Source organism: Eptatretus burgeri, chromosome 5, assembly GCF_056783735.1.
Source record: "Eptatretus burgeri isolate ZD-2024b chromosome 5, Ebu_testis_v1, whole genome shotgun sequence".
In the NCBI taxonomy this organism is placed as follows: Eukaryota; Metazoa; Chordata; class Myxini; order Myxiniformes; family Myxinidae; genus Eptatretus; species Eptatretus burgeri.
In genome coordinates, this window is record NC_140965.1 from 20015273 (window position 1) to 20038059 (window position 22787).

At 44.7% G+C, this 22787-nt stretch overlaps 1 protein-coding gene across 1 annotated transcript; it reads right to left on the reverse strand.

Annotated features, from left to right (window-relative positions):
* Positions 1 to 1308: 1308 nt before the first annotated feature.
* Positions 1309 to 13939, reverse strand: MDH2 (malate dehydrogenase 2). The gene is made up of 9 exons (XM_085880936.1): positions 13590 to 13939; positions 10624 to 10792; positions 4746 to 4829; positions 4476 to 4585; positions 4259 to 4384; positions 3885 to 3962; positions 2572 to 2671; positions 2166 to 2317; positions 1309 to 1903 (listed from the first exon to the last, which is right to left on the reverse strand). Exons 1-9 carry the CDS (start codon positions 13644 to 13646, stop codon positions 1769 to 1771), a joined length of 1011 nt encoding a protein of 336 aa, XP_085737062.1. The 5' UTR covers positions 13647 to 13939; the 3' UTR covers positions 1309 to 1768.
* Between the last annotated feature and the right edge of the window lie 8848 nt (positions 13940 to 22787).

Here is a 22787-nt window from a genome sequence, read left to right on the forward strand (position 1 = left end):
TACCATGTTACACCATTTTTGGCTCCATCTCTAACGGGTGAAAAATCACTTAAATTATAGTATTCAGATCTTCACCAAAATCTAAACAATTGGTCCTTGTCACACAATGTCCAACAAATTTCGTCCAAATTCATCCACAACTTTGATATGCTGCTTGCAGATGGACAGACACAGGGGTGAAAACGTAACCTCTGTCCACTTTTGATGGTGGAGGTAATGAGAACCGTTTGTTTGAAGGATAATTTTTTTAATGCATTTCTTTGGTCTGTACACGGCAAATCATCTCATCTTGATCTTTAATCATGTCAGACTCCAAAATATTTAATGGGAGTACATTACTTACCTCTGCAGTATTATGGGGGTTTTCTGAAAGATCCATGAGTCCTCGTGTCATATAAAGCAACTCGCTGTTTCAAGAACATACTAATTTAAAGTTTGCAGCTCTGTCACAACTATCATCGGATTGATTCGGTGAAATCACAGCAGGATCTTCGTGGCAACGGATACACTCCACCTCACTTGTATGTACACCAGTCAGTGTTTTCAGTTCCTGTACCTCCCTCCACACCATCATCACTAAAGACTAAAGTCATGAACAACTTTCCTCTTGAGTTGACATGACTAAGGTGGTTTTCCCACTAACTTGTAATGAGTTCCCATCATGTGCTGCCTTTTTAGCTGCATCATTGGTTTGGGGTGCAGCTATGCTGCTGATGCAGTGCCCTAATTACCAGTATACTGGTGCTCATTTTACCGACCTCATCTTTCTTCGCTTGACACCATGGAAACCAAGATATACTGACAGGCTGAGTCAACCTCCTGGTGTTAATTCAGTGGAAACAGGGCTTGAACTCAGAACCCTAGAATCTCAAGCCACCACCCTAACCCCTAAGCCAACACCAGGCCCCACTTGTCATGAATGGGGTACAACAATCTCCAAAAAGGAAAAACAACAGGATAAACCACATTTGATAACTGGTTTCTGTCGTCAGTGATTCGAAGCTCAAGACATCAGATTGGGGGTCACACTGATTGGTCAGAACTTGGTCATGTATGAGCAAAGTTCTCTGTACTTATGTTGAAATATTTACTTTATGAAGTGATATTTTAAATAAACAAAAAAAATAATTTCAGGCCTTTTAAAAAAAAACAATTTTTAAGCACATTGCTACAATGCAGACACGACTCATTCTGGAGTGTTCCTTCCAGACAAATTGTACCTTTAACATGTGACGGTGCATGAAATAAAATCTGAATTGTACAGTGCAGCTGCAAAGCTTTATTCAAGACAAAGTATGGTAAAACATCTGCAGCCAGAACTTTTATTTCCATTTTCACAAACAAAGGTTAATACTCAACGATGCTCAAAAAACATGATTTAGCAAAGTCACAAGATGATGATTCGTACACATCTCAAAGATGAGCAGCGACAAAGTTAAGATGTAAACAAGACTGAGGATTTAACATGAGCCTTGCTCAGGCATATAGATTCCCGTAAATCTGAACAATCACCAGACAGATGACAATAGTCTCACCCATCCGTTCAGGAACGGGTGATGCGAAAAGGTGAACAGAGCAAACTTAAGTTTCACTTTCAGACTTTGCCAATTAATCAAACATCAACTTCATCTTTTTTACTCATTAACCATGGGTTTGTGCTTGGTGAGAACAGCCCAAAAGGAATTCTTCATTACTTAAGATAGAGAGTGTGCATGCAGAACAGTGATGCAACAAGAACAGGCCCCTGAGATGTGCAGTCCAAAGAATTTTAACACTCAAAGTTAGCTGCAAATTTCTCCCCTTTGCTGATGGAACCTGCAAGCTCTCCTTTAGCTTCTTCAACCATCTTCTCTTCTTGAACAGTCAACTTTCCCAAACCTTCCACCTTTTGCACTCCTTGTTTCTGAAAATGGATCAAAGTGACATCAACATCGAACTGCCAACATTTACCAGCACAAGCAACACAACTCAACTAAGTGCAAATGAAAAAATAAATAAAAAAACATTTTGTGAAATCTTTTACAACTAAGGATTTCGATTTTTCATCGACTCCCAATGAAAATGATAAACTAATGATTCTCTGGATTTTAAATCGGACGAGCTGGCTTGTACCAAGTTCACAAGTGGTTACCTTAACTTTATTCGTTGCTCGTGATGCAACTTACCCCGAGTTGAACAGGTGAAGAGAAGTACGGAAGGTCGGTGATGGTCGAGCTCACAAACGAGCATTCCTTTATTCCACTTTCTCCCGCCATCGCACGCAGAAGGGACAGTGCGAAACGAGTTCCGGCGTAAGCCATCGAGAGAGTTGCAGAACCTGAAGAAAAGCCACAAGTGAAGATTCACAAACTGGTACCTTGGCATATTAAACTACTGAAGTGGCAACTTAGCCCAACATGAACCTTCAAAAAGTTTGATTGTTTATATAAATCCCAACAAGCTAAACCTTAATGTATTAACTCGAGTTAACTATCTGCTTAACTAACCACCCCACCCGCATCCCCAAACCAGATTTCAAAATCAACCACAATTTTAATTCCTTCTCCATCAAGACAACCCATGTCCCCTCACCGCTTCCTGCTTTTGCTTTTACCACCTCCGTCCCAGCTTCCTGTATACGAGAAATCAGTTGCTCCATTTTATCTTGGGGAAGATCAACGTGGGGTTTTGCCTGATGAAAGCAAAAATGGGAGGAAAATAAAGTCAGAAGAATGTCGGAAAAGTGGCATGGTGATGGAAATGGGCAACAATCAAACATTCCACGTTCACTTGCCGTTAAAAGGTAAATCTGCAGCCGTTGTATTAAGTTGACAACGAAACAACCAAGCATCTTGCCCCAAATTCTCCATGCCTCGAATCTTCCCATTTTGCCCCCAAAATCTCAATGCCAAGAATCTGCCCATTTTGCCCCAAAATCTCAATGCCTAGAATCTACTCATTTTGCCCCAAAATATCAATGCCAAGAATCTGCCCATTTTGCCCCAAAATCTGCCCATTTTGCCTCCAAAATCTCAATGCCTTGAATCTGCCCATTTTGCCCCAATAACGTTCGACTCCAGACAGTTTTGAAAGCTGTAGAATTTGTTTGATCACACAAGTCGCAATCCGTTGGCTCGTAGACCATTTGAAGGCAATGGCTACTAATTGCCAAACTCTGCACCGAGGCTGTTTATACAGAAATTGCTCACATCGCAACGACTGACAGTGTGGAAGTTGGTCACAAGACTTCATAAGCAACCATATTTCATCAGATCATCTCAAACTTTTGTCAAACTGACATCGGTCATCAATTTTGTACCAAATCTGAAAAACTTTCAACAGTCACTCCGACATGCAAAACATTTAACACAATGTTATCAAATTACTCCCAAACCCAAAATATCATTTTACCCGCCTCGAGTTAGTATAAATGATGGATAGTTCATCCGTATGGTTCTGCAACCTCGATTCAGAATACCGCGTGAACAAAAGGAGATAGAAACCAGAAGCAACATTTAGGTGGTTTTTATTGGCAAGTCATGTGACCAACTTGCACACAGTTTCAGTCAGGGCAGTGCCAGCAATTTCTGTATGAGAAACCACTGCCTTTCAGGAAACTTTCCCATGGATTTCATCTTTGGCGAGCACAAATCAACAGGACGTCGAATGAGGTATGCTAACCGCCGTGAGAAGCAAGAAGCTGACATTTCGGGCATTAACCCTTCATCGGAGCAAAAAAAAAGTAAGGGATAAAGATCCGAAATGTCAGCTTCTTCTTGCTTCCCACAGCTGTTAGCATACATACAAGGGGTAACACCCACAGCTTATGACGCACCCTGTAATAGCATGCCGATACAACTAAAACAAAAAGGTGCAAATGTCAAAGTTACCTCACGTTACCTTACCTGAGAAAGGAGGGGGATAATAGTCTTCCCTGCATGGCCTCCAACTACAGGAACTGAAACATGTGATGGGTCCACACCCTGAGAGAAGACAGACCAATCACAGAACTCAGTGGTGGTAAAAGGGACTGGTGTGGGATTGGGGATGGTGCACAAAAAGGTGATAAAAGCTTAGAAGGTATCGAGCCATGACAATCAACTTTATCCCTTAAAAAAAAAAAATTCATAGCAACCTGACATTGAAACGTGATCTTGTGCAACAATGAAGGACCAATATTGACTAAAAATTACCTTGGCTCAACCCTGACCTTTATTTTAGCTTAGGCAATGAAGAAACAACAATAGTGACACAAAAATGGCGATGGCGCAGCCCTGACCTTTATTTCAGCAACGAAGGCATTTGCACGAACCACATCCAATGTGGTAACCCCAAAAAGGCGCTGAGGATCAAATACCCCACGTTGTTTGAGTATCTCAGCAGCAATGGGAACAGTGGAATTAACCTGGTGGAGGAGAACATGTCACACACAATTGGGTGAGGGTTGGGGGGCGGGGGGTGGAAATACGGCAAAGCATGGTATAGCGTGCATTTACCGGGTTCGCAATGATGCACATAATGGCAGTAGGGCAGTGAGAGGCACAAGCATTGACGAGAGAAGCAACGATTGAAGCATTGATGTTGAACAGGTCATCACGGGTCATTCCTGCTCAACACAAAAAGGGGGGGGGAAAGATCCCCACCCCATTCCTCATTTAGTACTCACTCGTAGACTTACCCTAACACAAAGCACCAATGCAAATTTATCCCAGCAACCCTGCATTACTAAATTAAATCAGATTCGGCAGACCCTCTGGAATCTGTACCTGGCTTGCGTGGCACCCCAGCTGGAATAAGCACAACTTCTGTCCCTTTTAAAGCATCTCCCAACTGATCAGGTCCCAGATGGCCTGTGTGAGCAAGGAAGGGGAATTTTCAAATGGGAGGAGGAAGGAGGAGGAGAACAGTCAATATTCAAGAACAAAGAAAAAACTAGAACTGTGAGCAGTCCTGTCGGCTTCCAAGCAGTCTGAATCTGCCACTCACATGGCACATCATTCGCACAGTGTCTGGGAAAAATGATGCTCAAATCAATCATCAGCAGGGAAAGAATAAGAAAAGTTACTTTTTTGTGGCCCATTCAGCATCAGCAGGCCAAGCTATATTTTTGTGATTATGTAACATATTTGACCAATAGCAAGCTTCCAATTTTTAGAACAGAAGCTTCATACTCATTTCAACACCACATCGGGGTGCTAAAGCTGTGTGATCAATTTCATGGCGATTAGTTCAGTAGTTCTGGAGAAGATCGTTTTATGTTTGGGACAAAATCCAACATGGCCACCAATAAAGGACAAAATTTTAAAAACCAAATCCTGAAGGATAAAGTTCCACAGGTGTGCTGTAAACACATGCAGATTCACAAAGCCAGCTGTAACAGCTTTTTAAAAATTTTTTCACAAAATCAGTGGTTCAACAAGAATAACAACTGGAGCGAAGTTGATGGTGCACCATCGCAAATCTCCATGCCTCCCACCAAAATACCCAAATGTTGCTACAAAAAAAAAAGTACCCAAATGTTGCAAAATTTAAAAATTACTAGTGCGGGTCCGTACGTGCAACAAAAAAAAAATAAAAAATAACAAAAACAAGTCGAGACGGCAATGGTTCACAAGCGGTATTTGACGATGTAGATAGTTTCAGAAGTCAAGGATGAGACAATGTGATAATGTTTGACCAAGTTATATAAATGATCAACATGATGTGGTACGAGTGACAGGTTATTAGCTGCAAAATGTCGAAAACCCGGTTTCGTTCAACACCTTTCAAAATTTGACCTTTGCATAACCTTTAAAGGTCACAAAACAATGTTGTGGACATTAAAATAAGGAAACAGGATACGTGCTATAGCTTATTGGAGTTAGTTCGTCGAAGAAGGTCGAAAACCCGGTTCGATTCCCACAACTTTGAAAATTTGACCTTTGTGAACTTTAAAGGTCAAAGGTCAAGGATTATGACCTTTGGTGCAAAACTTCCTCGAACATTCCAGGAACAATATAACGTCATACAGGCTATATGGCATTTCGCTCTCCTCGGATTATCCATACTTTGATGACATCAGTGTAAAAACAAATTTGAAGGGGGCACCACGGGCAAGGTGTTCGAGATAGAACAAAATGGTTTTAAGACTTTAGGTGGGGAATGACCTCAAGATTATGCATAAAAATATTGTCATCCGAGCTCTCAAAGTTTGGGCGGTCGTATGATTTTTATGTCAAAATTCACAATTTTCTAAGTTCGTGACTTGTGACCTTGACCTTGGGACAAAAATGAAGAAAAAAAAAAAAAAATCGAGCTCTGTGGGGCTATGCAGGTGCCATTGGGCTAACCAAATACCAAAACACCTGCCAGATGTAAATTGAAATTTACATGTACAGATGTAAATCGACAAACCCCCTCGGAGAAGATGTAAATTGAAATCGGCTACCCCCTAAAAACACTTTTTGGGCGTGGCTCCGCCCATAACGGGCGCACCATGCCTATTCTCAGCAAAACACAACTAGATCATGATATAAACCTCCCACCAAAATTTTATCAGGATCGGATCAAAACCCATGGACCTATGCTCGGGACAGACAGACAGACAGACACCAATAACGAATATAGTGGTCACTTACTGACTCATGAACCAAAAAGAAGAAGACTTGTGACATCATCGAGACGTCATAGCACCGTGTCCTGTCATTGGTTGGCAAATAAATGGCTGTAACTTGGGAACCGCTTGTCCGATTAATATCAAACCATGAAAAGGCACATCCACAGGGCCCCAGCAATATACCTGGCAAGTTTCAATTAGATCGGACCAGTGGTTGTCGAGAAACAGCGGTCACAGACACACAGACATTGCTGGAATTAGAGATAGACTAGTACGTGCCCGTAAAACGAAAATAATAATAAAATAATAAATAAATATTTCAACCATGAGCAAGACACAACAACCACACAGGCCGTTTCTTCGCTCTCGCGTGCCCGTACGTGTGTGGTGCGGAAGTTTGCATATCACAGTTACGATGATTCGCAATTTAGGTTTTAATGGCCAATTATTCAATTAGCGCCAACGTATTTTACCTTTTCACAATGTCGTCGCAAGGAAAAACAAAAAGAGAAGAGAAGAGAGAAAAAAATTTACTTCCTGGTTCGGAGCATACCAGCACTCTGTTACCGAAATTTATGCACCGTCTGATATGAAAACGATCATAACTTGGGGCATTGTTTATCGATAAATGCGCATAAGAAATCGAGAAATTATTAGAATACACAAAGTCATCACTATCCGGAAGCCCGTACGTTGTAACCTGTACTGGGGAACACGGCTGAGCTTCTCTTCCCATCGGCCACGCCCACGCAACAACGTGTCTTGTCATTGGTTTGGTAAATAAATGGCCATAACTTGTCCGATTAATATCAAACCTTGAAAAGGCACATCCTCAGGTCCCCAGCAATATATCTGGCAAGTTTCAATTAGATCGGACCAGTGGTTGTTGAGAAACAGCGGGCACACACACACACACACACACACACACACACACACACACACACACACACACACACACACACACACACACACACACACACACACACACACACACACACACACACACACACACACACACACACACACACACACACACACCTGCCAACCTTTTTGGAATGAAAATCAGTACATTTTTGTGCGACGCAGGGGCATGCCCCCCCCCCCCAGAAATTTTTTGAAAAAAATGGTGCACTCTCCTGGCATTTTAGACCACTTTAAACGCGCACATAGACGGAAAAACGTAAACTGCAAGGTACTGTACAGTATGGTATTCTGTAACTCGGATTAAAAAAAAAATTTTCCCTGAATTTTAAAAACCGGTAGATTAAGCATGTAAAATCGGTAGCCTATCAGCTAAATCGCGAGGGTTGGCAGGTATGCACATTGCTGGAATTATAGATAGATAACAATAAAAAAAGTACCAAAATGTTGCAAAAAAAAAAATAATCGAAAAAAAGGTACCCAAATGTGGCAAACTAAAAATAATTTTAAAAAGGGACCCAAATGTTGCAAAATTTAAAAAAGTACCAAAATGTTGGGAAAAAAAACAAAGGTACCCAGATGTTACAAAACAAAAAAAAATTATTAAAAAAGTACCCAAATGTTGCAAAACAAAAATAATTTTTAAAAGGTACTCAAATGTTGCTACATTAAAAAGGTACCCAAATATTGCAAACTAAAAATAATTTCAAAAATTACCCCCGTGTGGGGGTGACGGTCATCTCTATAATACCACAAGTTCTCAATGTTCAGTTATGACCGAAGACTACTGCGCAGCTCGAACTGCGCGGTTTGGTTAAAGATGACTCGGCATTTTGGCGCGCGTGCACAAAATTATATTTTTAAAATAAATGCCGACGTTTACATTTCGGGTTTTGAAACTTTTGCACCTTTGGTGGAAAATGTATAAATATACAAGGTCAGCTGCTATGCAATGGCACCATTCACTAACTTTTACTATGCCCAGTAGAGAATATATAGCCTCCTGAAGGTAGGGCAGTTTTTGCAAACTTTGAAGTCACGTGACGCGAAAACGAAAGCGAAATTCGAAAATCCGTCCCGACCAAATTTAGATATTGTCCCATAGATTCATTTGCCAAAATCAAATTCAAGATTGCTTGAGAAATGTAGGAGGAGATAGATTTTGAAAATCGTCATTTTCGCATTTTTTGCCAACTTTGAAGTCACGTGACACGAAAACGAAAGCGAATATCGAAAATCCGGCCCGACCAAATTTAGAGATTGTCCCATAGTCAATGTCATATGCCACAATCAAATTCAAGATCGCTTGAGAAATGGCGGAGGAGATATATTTTGAAAATCGTCATTTTCGCAACTTCAAAGGCCTCGTGACCTTGACCTTGACCTTCGGTGACCTTGAAAGTCATACCATCGTGTACGTCTCATCGACCTCTATCAGGATCACTAATGACCAGATCTCCCGCTTCAACTTCATTGTGAACGGACGGACGGAAGGACATCGACACACATATTATTAGGTCATGCTCGAAGAGATGACCTAAAAAGGTACCCAAATGTTGCAAAATTTAAAAATAATAAATACAGTACCAAAATGTTACAAAACAAAAAAAAATTATAAAAATATTTTTTAAAAGTACCCAAATATTGCAAAATAAATTTTTTTTAAAAGGAACCCAAATGTTGCTATATTAAAAAGAATCTAAAAAAGGTACCCAAATGGTGCAATTTTTTTAAGTCCCCAAATGTTACAAGAAAAAAAAATTTATTAAAAAAAAAAAAAGGAGGAAGGCTTGTGTGTGGGTATATGGGCACACGAAGTGAAATTGCAAATGCCAACTTGCGACACTGGTTATACCAGTACGGAGGACAAGTTCTCCCAGGAATCCTTTTTTTGTTCTTGCCCCGTAGATTAGCCATCGCAGCAAAGCTTGGTATTCCTGTCAGTGAAGCGATTGGTCTTAAATGCTAGAAATAATAATTCAAGCAAGAACAATGGTCTTCATGCCTGCCAGCTTGGAAACCTCATTAAAAGGAGGGCTTCCGGATTCCGCCAGGTACAAGACGTTAATCACACGTACAGAGGTGACATGGATTTATCTCGATCTTATCCTCCTTAAACTTGGTTCCTTTGATTTAAAAACTCGACCTTCAAACGTGATGATGTGAACCATGCTTTTGAGACGAGTGTGATGATATTGCTCTGCTTTGCTGGTTGGCATCGTCGCTGATGTTTGCATCATCACCAATTAATTTATAACATTAATGGATCCTTGCTGACAAAAAATAAAATATAGAGATGTACATTCCATTCATTTTAATTGTTTCAGCAAAACATGTCACATATATTTATTTTCCAAAGTTTTCTTCCAGTTTTTCCATTAGTTTAGGTCATTTTGCCAGAGTAATAGGACACGTTATTCACTCTCGCTGGATCTTCATCTCTCGATTTATTCGCCTCGTCTCCCGTTCCACGTTTCCTTCTCCCATCTGCCGTTGTTGTGGAGAGTTCATACCACTTACTGATGGTGGTGGTCGTATTGGCAGCTTAGCTGCCAGGGGAGCTATCATTTCTTGAAGCACGACTGTGTCACTCATGCAGTGCCCCTCTACCACTACACACACTGGAATTGGTACTCATTTCGCCGACCTCAGAAGGATGACAGGTTGAGTCAACCCCCTGGTGTATTAATTCAGCTGCCGACGGGGCTTGAACTCAGGACCCTAGGATCCCAAGCCGCCACCCTAACCACTGAGCCAACACCACGCTTATACCACTTACTCATCAAATGCTTCACGAAACGTCATCACAACACTTCACTACATCAATAAACCTCGATGCCGTTCACTTTACTGGTCAATGACTTGCATTTAGTTAAGTGAGAAACTGCAGTTTAGTCTGGAGTCATGTATGCCATAAGCCTGCCATGCTCGTCGTCTCTCACTATCAATACGTTAACGAAGTCACATTTTCCCCTCAAGGTAAAAAGGTAACTCAGGGATATTGCGGTGACATTAAAGACCGTGTTAAAGCATTCTTCAGCATCAAAATCACTAATTAAAGGCGACGTGACACAAAGGATAACCCTTGATTGGCTGTGTGTAAAGACCGGATTCGGTGAGACTCTTACCAGTCACCGTTGCTCGCGTGTCAATGTGAGACAGGTCAGCAGCTACTCCGGGTGTATGTGCTATATCGTACAAGGCAAGTCGGCTAATAAGAGGACTCTGTTTCAGGAGTAACGACAATGGCTGTCCGATGCCACCAGAAGCACCGAGCACAGACACTCGGGTGGCATGCTGGAAGAGAGTTAAGGGAGAGGGTGGAGTGGTGGTGGTTTTATCGAAACGAGATTACAATTTCAAAAAAAACTTATCCACTAAAAATAAGTAATCAAATAAATAAATGCTCGTCACACTGGGGAGGGGGTGGTCGATGGGGCAGCGCACACGTTACACAAGGTGGGGGGAGAAAGAGGAACACAGTTCGTGCGGGCAGCACGCGGTCACACCCAAGGGGGGGCACATTCCACGGGACAGCATGCCCGTCACACTGGGTGGAGGGAGGGGGGCACATTCCACGGGACAGCATGTCCGTCACATTGGGTGGAGGGAGGGGGCACGTTCCATGGGACAGCATGCCTGTCACAGTGGGTGGATGGAGGGGGGCACGTTCCATGGGACAGCATGCCCGTCACACTGGGTGGAGGGAGGGGGCACGTTCCATGGGACAGCATGCCTGTCACAGTGGGTGGAGGGAGGGGTGCACGTTCCACGGGACAGCATGCCTGTCACACTGGGTGGGGGGAGGGGGGCACGTTCCATGGGACAGCATGCCTGTCACAGTGGGTGGAGGGAGGGGGGCACGTTCCATGGGGCAGCATGCCTGTCACACTGGGTGGAGGGAGGGGGGCACGTTCCATGGGACAGCATGCCCGTCACAGTGGGTGGAGGGAGGGGGCACGTTCCATGGGACAGCATGTCCGTCACATTGGGTGGAGGGAGGGGGGCACGTTCCATGGGACAGCATGCCCGTCACACTGGGTGGAGGGAGGGGGCACGTTCCATGGGACAGCATGCCTGTCACAGTGGGTGGAGGGAGGGGGCACGTTCCATGGGACAGCATGCCTGTCACACTGGGTGGAGGGAGGGGGCACGTTCCATGGGACAGCATGCCCGTCACACTGGGTGGAGGGAGGGGGGAACGTTCCATGGGACAGCATGCCTGTCACAGTGGGTGGAGGGAGGGGGCACGTTCCATGGGACAGCATGTCCGTCACATTGGGTGGAGGGAGGGGGCACGTTCCATGGGACAGCATGTCTGTCACATTGGGTGGAGGGAGGGGGCACGTTCCATGGGACAGCATGCCCGTCACACTGGGTGGAGGGAGGGGGCACGTTCCATGGGACAGCATGCCTGTCACACTGGGTGGAGGGAGGGGGAACGTTCCATGGGACAGCATGCCTGTCACACTGGGTGGAGGGAGGGGGGCACGTTCCATGGGACAGCATGCCTGTCACACTGGGTGGAGGGAGAGGGGCACATTCCACGGGACAGCATGTCCGTCACATTGGGTGGAGGGAGGGGGGCACGTTCCATGGGACAGCATGTCCGTCACATTGGGTGGAGGGAGGGGGGCACGTTCCATGGGACAGCATGCCCGTCACACTGGGTGGAGGGAGGGGGGCACGTTCCATGGGACAGCATGCCTGTCACACTGGGTGGAGGGAGGGGGGAACGTTCCATGGGACAGCATGTCCGTCACATTGCGTGGAGGGAGGGGGGCACGTTCCACGGGACAGCATGTCCGTCACATTGGGTGGAGGGAGGGGGGCACGTTCCACGGGACAGCATGCCTGTCACACTGGGTGGAGGGAGGGGGGAACGTTCCATGGGACAGCATGTCCGTCACATTGGGTGGAGGGAGGGGGGCACGTTCCACGGGACAGCATGCCCGTCACACTGGGTGGAGGGAGGGGGGCACGTTCCATGGGACAGCATGCCTGTCACAGTGGGTGGAGGGAGGGGGGCACGTTCCATGGGACAGCATGCCCGTCACACTGGGTGGAGGGAGGGGGGCACGTTCCATGGGACAGCATGCCTGTCACACTGGGTGGAGGGAGGGGGGAACGTTCCATGGGACAGCATGCCTGTCACACTGGGTGGGGGGAGGGGGGCACGTTCCACGGGACAGCATGTCCGTCACAGTGGGTGGAGGGAGGGGAGCACGTTCCACGGGACAGCATGCCTGTCACACTAGGTGGGGGGAGGGGGGCACGTTCCATGGGACAGCATGCCCGTCACACTGGGTGGAGGGAGGGGGAACGTTCCACGGGACAGCATGCCCGTCACACTGGGTGGAGGGAGGGGGGCACGTTCCATGGGACAGCATGTCCGTCACATTGGGTGGAGGGAGGGGGGCACGTTCCACGGGACAGCATGTCCGTCACATTGGGTGGAGGGAGGGGGGCACGTTCCACGGGACAGCATGTCCGTCACATTGGGTGGAGGGAGGGGGGCACGTTCCACGGGACAGCATGCCTGTCACACTGGGTGGAGGGAGGGGGCACGTTCCATGGGACAGCATGCCTGTCACACTGGGTGGAGGGAGGGGGGCACGTTCCATGGGACAGCATGCCTGTCACACTGGGTGGAGGGAGGGGGCACGTTCCATGGGACAGCATGCCTGTCACACTGGGTGGAGGGAGGGGGCACGTTCCATGGGACAGCATGCCTGTCACACTGGGTGGAGGGAGGGGGGCACGTTCCACGGGACAGCATGCCCGTCACACTGGGTGGAGGGAGGGGGGCACGTTCCACGGGACAGCATGCCCGTCACACTGGGTGGAGGGAGGGGGGAACGCGGTTCATGAGCATCACGCGGTCACACCATTGGGGGGGGGTGTGAGGGGTGTGATCCGTGGGGCAATGCACCTGTCACACCGTGGGTAGGAGGGTCGTGGGGCAGCCCGCCACCCAAAAATTTGTAACTATATTTAATTTGTACCACAACGTATCGTAGCGAATTTCCACTACGTCTGACAGTTGTTAACCTGATTTTATCCACCACGACATTCAAAATATCACAAAACTTACTCGAGCCGAGGTCGACAATCCTCTGGATAAGCGCAGGAAGACGAAACGGCAAAACATTATTTACTGTCGTTGGAAAGCGAAACGGAAAAAAAAACCCCAAATGAAGAAGAATCCCGAGGAGAAGAATCCCGAGGATCACCACCAGTCCTGAAGTTCCGCTTCCTCAACCTCCGGACAAGGTCAGCGCGTCACAATCGTTTCGTTTTATCCTTCGATTACGAGGAGGATTTCAAATATCAGGATATTTTACGCACAATAATCGTTCAACGACAATAACTGTGCAAGGGATTTCGTGCAGCAGCTCCTGAGCAAATCGTCTCAACCGCTCACAGTGCACACTACCGCTTACTACCTTGCCATGGATGCTAACCACTGAATGATTAGTGAAAAGCAGTCCAAGGTGGCAAGAAAACCAAAAATGTGAGCGAAAAATAAATATTGATGTAAAATGTTATTTAATTTGCGCATAGAGGACAAAACTGAGATATGTGGTTTTTTTATAATGAGTATTGAAAACATCGAAAGTGGTTTGAACTTTGTTTTTGGCATCTTTTTGAAAGTTTGATTCTTCCTTGTTTCTCATCCTGGTTTTCTGCACAGTCACAAAACTTTAAAAACAACCTCCAAATTATGCAATAAATGACCGGGAGGCTAAAACGGCCCTGTTAACCAATATTAACTAGGCCTCTCCCCCCCCCCCCCACCTCCATTGAGGATTGCTGCCAATTAACTCCATGAAACCCATAATTACACAGCTTTGGTAACTCTTTAGTCTCTCCTCGAAGGGGTTGTGAGAGAGACCATTGCAAATGTGTGTGTGTGTGTGTGTATGTGTGTGTGTGTGTGTGTGTGTGTGTGTGTGTGTGTGTGTGTGTGTGTGTGTGTGTGTGTGTGTGTGTTTATGTGTGCATGTGTGCTTGTGTGTTTGTGTGTATGTGTGTATATATGTGTATGTGTGTTTGTGTGTATATATGTGTGTGTATTTGTGTGTATATGTGTGTGTTTGTGTGTATATGTGTGTGTTTGTGTGTATATGTGTGTGTTTGTGTGTATATATGTGTATGTGTGTTTGTGTGTATATATGTGTGTGTATTTGTGTGTATATGTGTGTGTGTATTTGTGTGTATATGTGTGTGTATTTGTGTGTATATGTGTGTGTTTGTGTGTATATATGTGTATGTGTGTTTGTGTGTATATATGTGTATGTGTGTTTGTGTGTATATATGTGTATGTGTATTTGTGTGTATATGTGTGTGTTTGTGTGTATATATGTGTATGTGTGTTTGTGTGTATATATGTGTGTGTATTTGTGTGTATATGTGTGTGTTTGTGTGTATATATGTGTATGTGTGTTTGTGTGTATATATGTGTGTGTTTGTGTGTATATGTGTGTGTTTGTGTGTATATGTGTGTGTTTGTGTGTATATATGTGTATGTGTGTTTGTGTGTATATATGTGTGTGTATTTGTGTGTATATGTGTGTGTTTGTGTGTATATATGTGTGTGTATTTGTGTGTATATGTGTGTGTTTGTGTGTATATGTGTGCATGTGTATATGTGTGTGTGTGTTTGTGTGTATATATATATATATATATATATATATATATATATATATATATATATATATATATGTGTGTGTGTGTGTGTGTGTGTTTGTGTGTGTGTGTGTGTGTGTGTTTGTGTGTATATATGTGTGTGTGTGTGTGTGTGTGTTTGATGAACATGAAATGGACATGTCTCCAGAGACTCGAAGAGTAGTGTGGGGCAAAAGTCAGTTAACAGTTGAGTATCTGATGTGACCACCATTTGTGTTAACACACACTTGGCAATGGCACCTCGTTGAGGACCCAAGATGGTTGAAGAAGGCTTGAGGGTTGTCATTCCAGATCTGTACGAAAGCCTGCCGCAGGTGGACCAACATGACCGGCCGGTTTTGAAGACGGAACAATGGTCGTTCCATGTTTCATCCCACAAATATTCGATGGGAGAAAGATCAGGGGGAACAGCTGGCCATTGAAGTATGGGAATACTCTGTTGTGTGATGAAGTTGGTGACCGCTCGTGCAATATGAGGGCACACGTTATATCCTGTAGAACTGTGATGTGACGTCCATGAACCTGCAAGAACGGAAGAACGTGAGGATGGAGAACTTCATCATGTTACCGAATACCTGTCAAATTGCCATCAGTTACCTCCAGATGGGTTCTGTTCTGCGATGTGGGGTGATGAGGTGATGGGGTGATGCCTCTCCATACCATCATCCTTCCACCGCCGAACTATGAACATTGCATGACACGTGCGTTAGCGTAACATTCCTCTTCCCATCGATAAACGTGACAACAGCCATCATTACTGTAAATATGGACCCTCGACTCATCTGTAAAGAGGTCAGGTCAGGAATGGGAGCATGTGCCGGAGCAGCGCGTCAATGTGTCCACTTTCCACTGCATCCATCCAGGAACCCCCATCTGGCCTTCCCCCGGGCAGATGCCTGGCCCATCCCCATCTCCTTGAGATGCTGATCAACCTGCTGCAACTACGAGGCACGTGATCGGCCCATTGGCCTCCTCCACTCACGAGGCTCCCTCGCTGAGAGAATCTGGTGAGCAGGATCAGCATCAGGAAAACGAGCCACATGTCCACACAGCAGCAGCTGACACTCACGGACTATGCAGGTAACAAATCTCATTTGAGTCTCTCTCAGCAACCGCTCGTTGGACACAAAGTCCGACCAGCAATAGCCAAGGATTCTTCGAAGAGACCTGGTACCATAAGAGTTAAATCTCCATCTCAGATCCCTGGTCAAAGTCCAAGTCTCGCATCCATAGAGCAAGACTGGAAGCACCAAGGACCTGAAGACTCGGACTTTTGTCCTCCAGCACAGGTACCGGCAGCGCCACACCCCATGATCCAGTGAATCCATGACTCCCCAGGCCCGACCCAGACGTCTGTTGACCTCTGACTCACAGCCAGCAGAGACATGAATATCACTGTCAAGGTAAGTGAATCTCTCCGTGACCTCAACATCCTCACCACAAACAGGTACAGACAGGACAGCAGTAACCAAGATGTCATTGAAAGCCTGGATCGTAGTTTTGATCCAGGAAACCCGTAATCCCAGCGGATTTTTCGTGATCCGGCCGTGCCAATTGGCTGGTGCTCTGCGATCCAGTCATCGCAATTGGTTCCAGGGATGAGATGAGCGGGACGGCTGGTACAACTCTGGCAGTGATGGCAGTTTGGCAGCACAGCGATAAGAACGCTTGCAGCGCTGATGGTGATAAGGAACACGCAAAGTATGTCATTGAAGTGTTACTGAATGAATTTGTGTGGTTCGTGGCATGTTTTGTGGAGTGAGTATGGAATGGGGTTGGAATCTGTAAAGAGTTGAGAAGTGTTTGAGAGTGGTATTTGAGAATGAGGTTTGAGTACAGAGTTGAAGAATGAGGAAGAGAATGATGGAGATAGTTCTATAACTACATTCACAAAGCATCAACAGATAAGTTTAAATTGGAATCAGAGAGGTACCTGGAAGTTCTGGAGATAGAGGGGTATAGGAAGGTTGGCAGGACTTTTAGATAGCTTGAGCATTGTATGCACGTGTACAGTGTTGTTGGTGGGGGTCTTGTCAAGGGGTGTGGTGTGGTTGATGTTGTGTGTGTGTGTGTTTTTAGTCAGTTCCAAAGGAAGTGACTCATAAAATGGAGGTCCATGTCCGTCGATCCGTCCGTCCGTCCATCTGTCTGTCTGTCCACAATCAATCTTTCGATCATTATTCTGAAACCTTTGGTCAGAATGACTTGAAACTTGGAGGGATGATACTTGGGGAGATGCCGCAGAACCTGCCGCAATAAAATTTCAGATTTGTCACCAATTGACTTAATTAGTCTAATCAATTAATCTTCAAAGTTCTAAAACTCAGAGTATTCATCGTTTTTGATTCTGCTTTGGTATAATGGTTCCATGGAACAATGTCTTCAGCTTGTCTGAGCGTTTTTTTTTCTCCAAATTTTTGTCCAGGAGGAAAGAAGATAATGAGTCTTAATGAGTATGAAGTTCATTTGGGCCAATTAATCTTCAAAGTCCTAAAACTCCAAGAGTATTCGTAGTCTTTGCTTTTTGTATGGTACAATACTTCTTATGGAACAACGTCAACACCTTATCGCAGCATTCTCTTTTTTTCTGAATTTTTGCCCAGGAAGAAAGATGAGTCTTAACGAGTATGAAGTTCATTCGGGCCGGAATAAAAACAATGAATGTTGATGAATATATCCAATATCGATGAAGTGATCCATTTATTTTTTTTTACCATCTACACCTATGCCCCCTCCCCTGGAAAGAAAAAAAAAATTGCATTTTTCTTATTTTGATCCGGTGTTGATGAATTGTTGTGGTGGTGTTGATGTGGCGCAGGCATGATGTGCTCAATATCCTCCACCTGCATATAATTTCCTTGTGTGTTTCCTCCCCTTCCACTTCACACCGGTTTGAGGGGGAGGGGTAATTTAACGAAACAAAATTGCTGAAGATATAACTACACGAGGGAACCCTTAATTACTGGACGTGACTCCCCGGATGTCTCTCCAAAATTGTAACTCCATGATCGACGAGCTATGGGGAATATAGTTTGAATTTTTTTCATATTCATCTTCATTGGTGAAATTTAGCCTTATTGTGCACAAAAGTGGTCGTTGAATAATTCTCTTAATTAATCAATAAAGCTCCAGATAATGTCAATGTATGTGACATAATGGGGTGAATGGATGATGCGGGTATCCGGGCCATAATCGTGGCGCGTTCAGTTAACGATGGTATGTTTTGGACAGAATGAGCATGCGAGGCAAGACTATTCGCTCTCGGTGCCATTCTAGTTGTCCTCTGCCGCTCAGACGCTTTCATATTGCAGATATCTGTTCCTCATGACATTATCTGAACCTGATTAGATCGCAGTCACGACTGTGATTGGCTGAATTGTGCTACCATGGCAACCATCTCGGAAACTTGGCTTGTGCGCGTGGTATTTGAAAAACAGTTCGAGATTCAGCTTCCATATTACACAGATCTATTCCTCCATACCACCCAAAAGGTGGGGGACCTGGAGCAAGCTCCTTGTTTGTAGTTTTTTTTTTTTTGGTAACTTTTGCTGGAATTTTGGTGGAATTTTCTGAATTGAGGGCTTTATGTACGGTTTCCCCAAGGGACCCAATGGAAATATGGTGAGATGTAATCACCTTTTTGTGGTTATCCTTGGGAAAAATCCATTCTTGTGCATGTTAGCTCCTCCGCTGAAGGTGGACGGATGTTGTGTTTTCACCCCTGTCTTTACTTGGCGAAAAAAAATTGTCGCCAAGTATGTTGATCTGTTGTGTTTGTCTGCTTGTCTGATTGTTGGGTGGTCGCTAGACTACCCTTATTCTCAGGTTTTCCATCTGTCTGTATGTCTGTTTGGTGGTCGCTAGACTTCCCTTATTCTCAGGTTTTCCATCTGTATGTGTGTCTGTTTGGTGGTCGCTAGACTACCCTTATTCTCAGGTTTTCCATCTGTATGTGTGTCTGTTTGGTGGTCGCTAGACGACCCTTATTCTCAGGTTTTCCATCTGTATGTGTGTCTGTTTGGTGGTCGCTAGACTACCCTTATTCTCAGGTTTTCCATCTGTCTGTATGTCTGTGTTTGGTGGTCGCTAGACTTCCCTTATTCTCAGGTTTTCCATCTGTATGTGTGTCTGTTTGGTGGTCGCTAGACTACCCTTATTCTCAGGTTTTCCATCTGTCTGTGTGTCTGTTTGGTGGTCGCTAGACTACCCTTATTCTCAGGTTTTCCATCTGTATGTGTGTCTGTGTTTGGTGGTCGCTAGACTACCCTTATTCTCAGGTTTTCCATCTGTATGTGTGTCTGTGTTTGGTGGTCGCTAGACTACCCTTATTCTCAGGTTTTCCATCTGTATGTGTGTCTGTGTTTGGTGGTCGCTAGACTACCCTTATTCTCAGGTTTTCCATCTGTCTGTATGTCTGTTTGGTGGTCGCTAGACTTCCCTTATTCTCAGGTTTTCCATCTGTATGTGTGTCTGTGTTTGGTGGTCGCTAGACTACCCTTATTCTCAGGTTTTCCATCTGTATGTGTGTCTGTGTTTGGTGGTCGCTAGACTACCCTTATTCTCAGGTTTTCCATCTGTATGTGTGTCTGTTTGGTGGTCGCTAGACTACCCTTATTCTCAGGTTTTCCATCTGTCTGTATGTCTGTTTGGTGGTCGCTAGACTTCCCTTATTCTCAGGTTTTCCATCTGTATGTGTGTCTGTGTTTGGTGGTCGCTAGACTACCCTTATTCTCAGGTTTTCCATCTGTATGTGTGTCTGTTTGGTGGTCGCTAGACTACCCTTATTCTCAGGTTTTCCATCTGTCTGTATGTCTGTTTGGTGGTCGCTAGACTTCCCTTATTCTCAGGTTTTCCATCTGTATGTGTGTCTGTTTGGTGGTCGCTAGACTACCCTTATTCTCAGGTTTTCCATCTGTATGTGTGTCTGTTTGGTGGTCGCTAGACTTCCCTTATTCTCAGGTTTTCCATCTGTCTGTATGTCTGTTTGGTGGTCGCTAGACTTCCCTTATTCTCAGGTTTTCCATCTGTATGTGTGTCTGTTTGGTGGTCGCTAGACTACCCTTATTCTCAGGTTTTCCATCTGTATGTGTGTCTGTGTTTGGTGGTCGCTAGACTACCCTTATTCTCAGGTTTTCCATCTGTATGTGTGTCTGTTTGGTGGTCGCTAGACTACCCTTATTCTCAGGTTTTCCATCTGTCTGTATGTCTGTGTTTGGTGGTCGCTAGACTTCCCTTATTCTCAGGTTTTCCATCTGTATGTGTGTCTGTGTTGGGTGGTCGCTAGACTACCCTTATTCTCAGGTTTTCCATCTGTATGTGTGTCTGTGTTGGGTGGTCGCTAGACTACCCTTATTCTCAGGTTTTCCATCTGTATGTGTGTCTGTGTTTGGTGGTCGCTAGACTTCCCTTATTCTCAGGTTTTCCATCTGTATGTGTGTCTGTTTGGTGGTCGCTAGACTACCCTTATTCTCAGGTTTTCCATCTGTATGTGTGTCTGTTTGGTGGTCGCTAGACTACCCTTATTCTCAGGTTTTCCATCTGTATGTCTGTCTGTTTGGTGGTCGCTAGACTACCCTTATTCTCAGGTTTTCCATCTGTCTGTATGTCTGTTTGGTGGTCGCTAGACTACCCTTATTCTCAGGTTTTCCATCTGTATGTGTGTCTGTGTTGGGTGGTCGCTAGACTACCCTTATTCTCAGGTTTTCCATCTGTATGTGTGTCTGTGTTGGGTGGTCGCTAGACTACCCTTATTCTCAGGTTTTCCATCTGTATGTGTGTCTGTGTTTGGTGGTCGCTAGACTACCCTTATTCTCAGGTTTTCCATCTGTATGTGTGTCTGTGTTGGGTGGTCGCTAGACTACCCTTATTCTCAGGTTTTCCATCTGTATGTGTGTCTGTGTTTGGTGGTCGCTAGACTACCCTTATTCTCAGGTTTTCCATCTGTCTGTATGTCTGTGTTTGGTGGTCGCTAGACTACCCTTATTCTCAGGTTTTCCATCTGTCTGTTTGTTTGTAATGGACAGCTCTGGAGGCCAGAGGAGTCAACCGATTTTGATGAAACTTGATTGGTAGGTTCATACCAGGATGTAGTTGTATGCTTTTGAGCACCGTTGCTATGGACGCCACTGTTGCCTAGCAACGGGACTTTGAAATTTTTGGAAAAAATCCGAAAAATATTTATATATATATATATTTTTCAAAAATCAAAAATCGGCTTCCGCGCTTTTATGCGAACTATAATCAACCTCTTCGTCAAGAAATTTTCAGCCCGATCCGTCAAAAACTGTATGACTAGTATACAATTATATTACTATATGCTTTCACCCCAACGTTCGCGTTAGGATTCCCTCACGTAGGGTTAGGGAATCGAACACAAATGATGAATGGACAGTTGCTCGTCATGTTCCTATATGAACAACGAACGGCAAAACACCATCTGATGTGATCTCTTATCTACATATTTCAAATTCGCCTTCGTCGAGCGACCACCCATTGTCGCCTCCCGGCTTGTGTGTTTGTTTATCTGTTTGTCTCACGATTTTTGGCCACAGTTTTCAAGCAATCGTTCTGAAAATCTTTTGGGTGTGTAGGTGACAAGCCAAGGACAGGAATGCTTAATTTTGGTGAAGATCCCAATCCGGATCCGGATCTGAGAATTTTTAAAGTGATTCCTCACGATTGTGAGATCGGACTAAAAACGATACATAGCACAATATCTCAAAAGGTCATTGATGGATTTGGATGAAATTTGGTGGATGAGGTGGGTGTGTGACAAGGATGAATTGGTTCAATTTTGGTGAAGATCCGAATCCAGATCCAGATAACAGAATTTTTCAAGTGATTCTTCACCAATTGGGAGATGGGGCTAAAAACGATATATAGAACAATATCTCAAAAAGTTGTGGACGAGTTATGACAAAACTAGGTGGATGAGTTGGTTCGGCGATAAGAACAAGCCGATTCGATTTCGGCTCAGGTCCGGATTCAGATCCGACCTATCGGTGGTGTACAAAATTGAAACTGTTCAGCCTGGCGGAGACATGCGCTCGACCGAGTGCCCTCCTAGTTTCTGTATGAAATGAAAGCATTGTTTTTATTATATTTTTGTATGTATAGTCAAGGCTCATGGAAGAACTGGGACACAGAACAGATCAGGAAAATACAAACAGCAAGGTCGAGGGACAATATAAATGGAGACGAACAAACAAGGGTTGCAAGTAACAATGAGGGGGTATGGGAGAATGCAGGGGATGTATAAGATGGATACAGAAGCAAAAAACAGTTGGGGTGGGGGTGGGGGTGGGTTAACGAGGGTAGAAAAGATCATGGTTTTGGATTAGGGATGATCTGGGATGGTGATGAACAGCTGTCTTCAAGACCTGGAAGGAACAATGAGTTTGAAGAGTGTAAAAGATGGTTCCACAGGTGGGAAAAAGAAAGAGGAAGAAATGAGTGCAGGTGAGCAGTGATCCTGGATTTCGGTCGTTTCATCAGAAGGGGGTTGTTGGTGGACCGTGTGAATTTTTAAAGATACCTTGGGGGTGGGGGGTAGGGGGGCAAAGCACGGAAAGAGCTGAGGGTGCAAGACCCAGAAAGGAGGTAG

Coding starts and splice junctions, on each gene's coding strand:
- MDH2 (XM_085880936.1), bottom strand. CDS start 13,646: ATGTTTTGCCGTTTCGTCTTCCTGCGCTTATCCAGAGGATTGTCGACC. Junction 2,672..3,884: donor TTATCCCCCTCCTTTCTCAG/GTAAGGTAACGT, acceptor TGCTTTCATCAG/GCAAAACCCCACGTTGATCT. Junction 1,904..2,165: donor CTTCACCTGTTCAACTCGGG/GTAAGTTGCATC, acceptor ATCCATTTTCAG/AAACAAGGAGTGCAAAAGGT.